The sequence below is a fragment of the Charadrius vociferus genome, unplaced genomic scaffold (genome assembly GCF_000708025.1).
Source record: "Charadrius vociferus isolate BGI_N301 unplaced genomic scaffold, ASM70802v2 scaffold579, whole genome shotgun sequence".
In the NCBI taxonomy this organism is placed as follows: domain Eukaryota; kingdom Metazoa; phylum Chordata; class Aves; order Charadriiformes; family Charadriidae; genus Charadrius; species Charadrius vociferus.
In genome coordinates this window covers 132,103-137,363 of record NW_009661367.1, presented here as the reverse complement: position 1 = coordinate 137,363, position 5,261 = coordinate 132,103, and the positions used below count along the sequence as shown (strand labels likewise).

The following is a 5,261-nucleotide window of genomic DNA, read 5'->3' as shown; positions in this document are numbered from 1 at the left end:
GGTGCCAACAGGCCTGTTGTCCCCACGGGCCAGCATCACGCCGTCAGCTCGTGGTGGCCTTTCCGGGACCTTTTGGCCTCAGACAGATGGACCCCGGGGGACGGGCTGCACCGAGCGGCACGAGCCCTCTGAGCAGGACCCCTGGTTTGGGGATGCGGGGAGACACATATCCGGGCACGGGGGAGGAGGGCGGCTGGAAGGGGAGAGCATCCCCGAAATCACAGCCCACCCCACGGAGCAGCCACAAAGCAGCACCTGAAGGTGGCCAGAGCTGTGTCCTCCCTCTCTCCTGGTGGCAGCTGCCAGCCAGGGCTGGTCCCCAGGCACTGGGTGTGTTTCCTGGTCTGGCCGGGGACGTCCACGTCCTCACTGGAGCTGCTCTGGACTTCCTGCTGCACACCTCCGCACCACGCCGGGGCTTTCCCTGGGGAAGCGGTGAGATGCTGGGAGCAGGGAGATGCCGCATGCCCCCTCGGTGGGCTCCTGGCACATCAGGAAGAAGGTCAGGTAGATGTTGGATAAGGTGGAGGTGAAGCAGGAAAGAAACCTTCAGCAGGGCTAGAGCAGCCTGGTTTGGGCTATAACACAGCTCCGTTCTAAAAAGAAAAGCCTGGGAGATGCTGCCCTGGGGGTGCTGTGGTTTCCCTTCCCTCCGGCACACAAGCACAGGTCCCTGCGCAGGGTGGCTGACTGTCCTGGGCCACCGCCCCAGAGGAGGACATGCTCTGGTGCTGACACCCATGCTGGCTGAGGTGCGAGGGACACCTTGAATGTGCCCTGGTCACTTTTCCACCCTGCTCCCACCACCTGATACCTCCCTGTAGGAGGGGATGTTCACACTTTCCTGCTCCTCTGCCAGGTCTCCAGACAGGGTCTCGCTGCTGTGGACCCTTCACCCTGCCAGAAGGCAGGGCCCGCTGCCTCCAGGATGGCGAGATGGCTGCCTCGCTCTACCGACCTGACCCGCTTCTGCCAGAAACTCAACCGGGTGAAGACCTTGGAGGATGACATGATGGAGACGTCCTTCAACAGATGCCTTTCCACCATCGACTTGACACTGCTGGGCATTGGGGGCATGGTGGGCTCCGGGCTGTACGTCCTTACGGGCACAGTGGCCAAGGAGATCGCTGGCCCTGCCGTCATCGTCTCCTTCATCATCGCCGGCTTTGCCTCGCTCCTGGCTGCTCTCTGCTATGCTGAGTTTGGAGCCCGGGTACCCAAGACGGGCTCTGCCTACATGTTCACCTATGTGTCCGTGGGTGAGATCTGGGCCTTCCTCATCGGCTGGAATGTGCTGCTGGAGTACATGATTGGGGGAGCTGCGGTGGCCAGGGCCTGGAGCGGCTACCTGGACTCCATCTTCAACCACAAGATAAAGAACTTCACTGAGACCCACGTGGGCGCCTGGCAGGTGCCGTTCCTGGCCCACTACCCCGACTTTCTGGCAGCTGCCATCCTGCTGGTAGCCACCGCCTTCATCTCCTTTGGGGCCAGAGTGTCCTCCTGGCTCAACCACGTCTTCTCAGCCATCAGCATGGGTGTCATCCTCTTCATTCTCATCATGGGATTCATCCTCGCGCAGCCCAAGAACTGGAGTGCCCAAGAGGGTGGCTTTGCCCCACATGGGCTCTCGGGTATCATGGCCGGCACGGCCACCTGCTTCTACGCCTTCGTGGGCTTCGACGTCATCGCAGCCTCCAGTGAAGAAGCCAGGAACCCCCAGCGGGCTGTCCCCAGGGCCATCGCTTTCTCCTTGGGGCTGGCCACCGGGGCCTACATCCTGGTGTCAATGGTGCTGACGCTGATGGTGCCCTGGCACACACTGGACCCTGACTCTGCCCTGGCAGATGCATTTTACAGGAGGGGCTATGCCTGGGCAGGGTTCCTGGTGGCCGCTGGCTCCATCTGTGGTGAGTACAGGCAGTGGTGGCAGGAGCTGCCCACCCTGCTCGCGATGGGGGCTGGGAACCGGGAACTGGGGCAGTTTGGGTCTAATGTGGTCCTCCTTCTTCTGCCCATTCCTCAGCAATGAACACGGTCCTGCTGAGCAACCTCTTCTCCCTGCCACGCATCGTCTATGCCATGGCTGAGGACGGGCTCTTCTTCCAGGTCTTCTCCCAAGTGCATCCCCGCACGCAGGTGCCTGTCATCGGCATTGTGGTCTTCGGGCTGCTCATGGCCCTGTTGGCCCTCGTCTTTGACCTAGAGGCCCTGGTGCAGTTCCTGTCCATCGGCACGCTGCTGGCCTATACCTTCGTGGCCGCGAGCATCATCGTCCTGCGCTTCCAGCAGCAAAAAGTGGATGCTCCTGCCCCGGCAGCGCGGGCCCCCGCCCGCCCCTGCTGGCCTATACCTTCGTGGCCGCGAGCATCATCGTCCTGCGCTTCCAGCAGCAAAAAGTGGATCCTCCTGCACCGGCAGCCGGTGCCCGGCCAAGCCCTGAGCCCCACGAGGGTCCATCTGCTGGTGAGCTGAAGGAGTATGAGTCCTTCTCCGACAAGCTCCAGCTGGTGGACAGAGACAAGAGCAAAGAACACCGGGAGCCGGGACAGCTGAAGGCAGCTTTTGAGCCCTACCTGGAGTTCCTCAGCGACTTCTACCCGGGCGAGGTGGTCACGGTGGCCGTGGTGACCCTGATGGTGTCTGCCATCTGCTTGTGCTCCATCTTGGTGTTTGGCAACACCCACCTCCACCTGCCCACCTGGAGCTACTCCCTGCTGCTGGTCCTCTTCAGCCTGGGCTTCCTGCTCAGCCTCCTCCTCATCTGGGCGCACGAGCAGCAGCGCAGCACGCAGACCTTCCAGGTACGCCCGGGGGCCCAGGTGGGATTAGTCCCTCTGCCGAGCTCGGTGGGGTGGGAGCAGCTCTGATGGACCCACAGGAGGCCCCGGTCACCCTGGTCTGGTGAAGCACCGCAACTGCCAAAGGAGGAGGAAGAGGGTGTCAGCACGCACTGGGTGTGGGGAGGTGGTGGTGCCTGCAGCGTCACTCGCCCTGCACGGTGACTGGTCCCTTGGAGGGGACATCCCCAGCAGCTCCATGTCCATACCAAGGGATTACTCCTGCCTGCCCTGGGCTCCCTCCTCTGCATCCCCACAGCCCCCCACTCCCCTCCTGCCCATCCCCACTCCTTCTGCCTTTGTTCTGCCCTCGAATTACACAGTGGAGCTCTTTTCTTCAGCCTCCAAAGCGCTTTTGTGCCTCTCATGCTCCCTCCTCTCCGGTTTCCAGCTCATCTGGGCCCCGGTGTGGTGCAGCCACATGGATGGCAACACCGGTGCTAACACCACCTCCTTGCCATGCCCCTGCCCCAGCTTCTCCAGTGAGGACCACATTGGCTCCAGATTGCACTGGGGGTTTGTTTGGTCCTTGTGACGGTTCCTCTGGGATGTTTCCAGAGCCCGTGCCCACCCCACCAGCCTGGCATGCAGCCTGGCTCCCAGCTCCTGGCTCCCTAACTGGCTGTTGTTCCTTTTGGCTGCCTTTTTCCTGGGAAGAAAAAAAAAAAAAAGGTCATTTTCAGAAAGCCTGGGGTGAAAGTCACTTTATCCCCCACGTTTACCAGAGCTGGCTTTTGTCGCTGTGGTTTTAAGGATGGTCTTACCACCCCCCGGCTCCATTTCTCCTGCAGATCCCACTGGTACCTCTCTCCCCAGCGCTGAGCATCGTCCTCAATATCTATCTGATGCTGAAGCTCAGCTACATGACGTGGCTCCGCTTCGCTGTCTGGCTGCTCTTAGGTGAGTGCTCCCAGGGCGGCGCGAGCCCTGGGAAGGTGATGGCTTCTTTGGGGGAGAGGGGAACTGGGCTTGTCTCGGCACTGGCTGGTGGCTTCAGTAGCTCTTTTCCCCCGGTGATGGATTTATAAAGGGAATTGTGCCCCTTTCCGCCTCCGATTCCCCTTCGGAGACATAAGCCGAGGTCTCCCAGCATCTCCCTGACCCAGTCTGGTTCCCAGAGCGTTACAGTTCGTTCCTCTTAATGTTTGGATGCTCCTTCAAGCTCTGGACCGGAACCACCCCCGGCTCCCAAGGCGGCTTCTGGGGGCTTGAGGAGCCCTTCCCAAGGAACGAGGGGTGCCCCCCCTGCCCTTGCAGGATCCTTTTCCGCCTGCAAAGCAGCTGCTTAAAGCCCCCCCCGGTGCCATGGCATGTCCTCCTCTGGGATGCCGGCCACATCCATGCCAGCCGCCAGCCTGTGCCTTCCCGGCCCCCCGCTGCAGGCCTGCTCGTCTACTTCGGTTACGGCATCTGGCACAGCAAGGAGAACCTGCGGGAGCCCCGGCCGCAGCGAGTCAGCGCCCGCTACGTGGTGTTCCCCAGCGGCAGCCTGGAGGAGAGGGTGCGGGCGGTCCAGCCCGGCTCCCAGCCCGCCACCGGGCTGCCGGACACCGACACCGAAGACTGCAAGAGATGACATCCCGGGGGATGGGGGCACCTGGCTATGGGAGCATCTGACCCCCGTGGCAAGGCCAGAGACCCCCTTTCCTCCTCCCGGTCCCTTCGGCAGCGGGGCCACCGGGGCTGCCCTGGGCTTGTGGCTCCATCTGGAGATGGCAAGGATGCTCGCCCTTCCCCACCAGCTCCCTGCAGAGCACGGCTGGGGGGAGGCTGGCTCCCTCCCTCCCCATCCCCAGCACTCAGGAACTGGGTCTCAGCCCCCTCGGCCCAGTGCCTGTCCTGCTCACGAGGAGCCACGTCCTCGCCACCTTCCTCTGCGCACACTCAGGGGCTGCACAGCAAATCTCCTTTCTGCTGGCCTGTCCGCGCAGCCGGAGCACTCAGGAACTGGGTCTCAGCCCCCTCGGCCCAGTGCCTGTCCTGCTCACGAGGAGCCACGTCCTCGCCACCTTCCTCTGCGCACACTCAGGGGCTGCACAGCAAATCTCCTTTCTGCTGGCCTGTCCGCGCAGCCGGGGGCGCGGAGGGGGGCGGGGGGTCCCTGGGGAGCGGGGCAGGCAGCCCAGCGCTGCCCATCCTGGGTCTCATCCTGGCTGCAGCCCTGCGGAGCGCCCCTGCCTCCTGCTGAGCCCCCCTGCAGAAGGAGGCAGGGGCCAAACGTGCTTTCCCCCCACTGACATCCCCGCCATCCCCATCTCCAGGGCTGCCCTCCAAAAAGGTTGGGGTGGAGCGGTGGGTGAGGAGCTGCTGGGGACATGCGATGGAGAAGGGAGGTGGCCAGAGCTGGGCAGGACAGGGATGCTGGGGCAGCCAGCGCGGGCTGGCACGGCAGAAGCCCAACAGCAGCTTGCCAACCGCCGG

General features: G+C 63.1%; 1 protein-coding gene across 1 annotated transcript; it reads left to right on the top strand.

Moving 5' to 3' along the window:
- The first annotated feature begins 928 nt into the window (after window positions 1-928).
- SLC7A4 (solute carrier family 7, member 4) lies at window positions 929-4,416 on the top strand. Its single transcript, XM_009893322.1, has 5 exons — window positions 929-1,910; window positions 2,027-2,298; window positions 2,394-2,804; window positions 3,632-3,740; window positions 4,223-4,416. Exons 1-5 carry the CDS (start codon window positions 929-931, stop codon window positions 4,414-4,416), a joined length of 1,968 nt encoding a protein of 655 aa, XP_009891624.1.
- Window positions 4,417-5,261: the final 845 nt, after the last annotated feature.

What these genes read in the sequence shown, in the direction of transcription:
- SLC7A4 (XM_009893322.1), top strand. Translation starts at nt 929, where the DNA reads ATGGCGAGATGGCTGCCTCGCTCTACCGACCTGACCCGCTTCTGCCAG. An exon ending in GCAGCACGCAGACCTTCCAG is followed by an intron (nt 2,805 to 3,631) that starts GTACGCCCGGGG and finishes TTTCTCCTGCAG; the next exon opens with ATCCCACTGGTACCTCTCTC. An exon ending in CGCTGTCTGGCTGCTCTTAG is followed by an intron (nt 3,741 to 4,222) that starts GTGAGTGCTCCC and finishes CCCCCGCTGCAG; the next exon opens with GCCTGCTCGTCTACTTCGGT.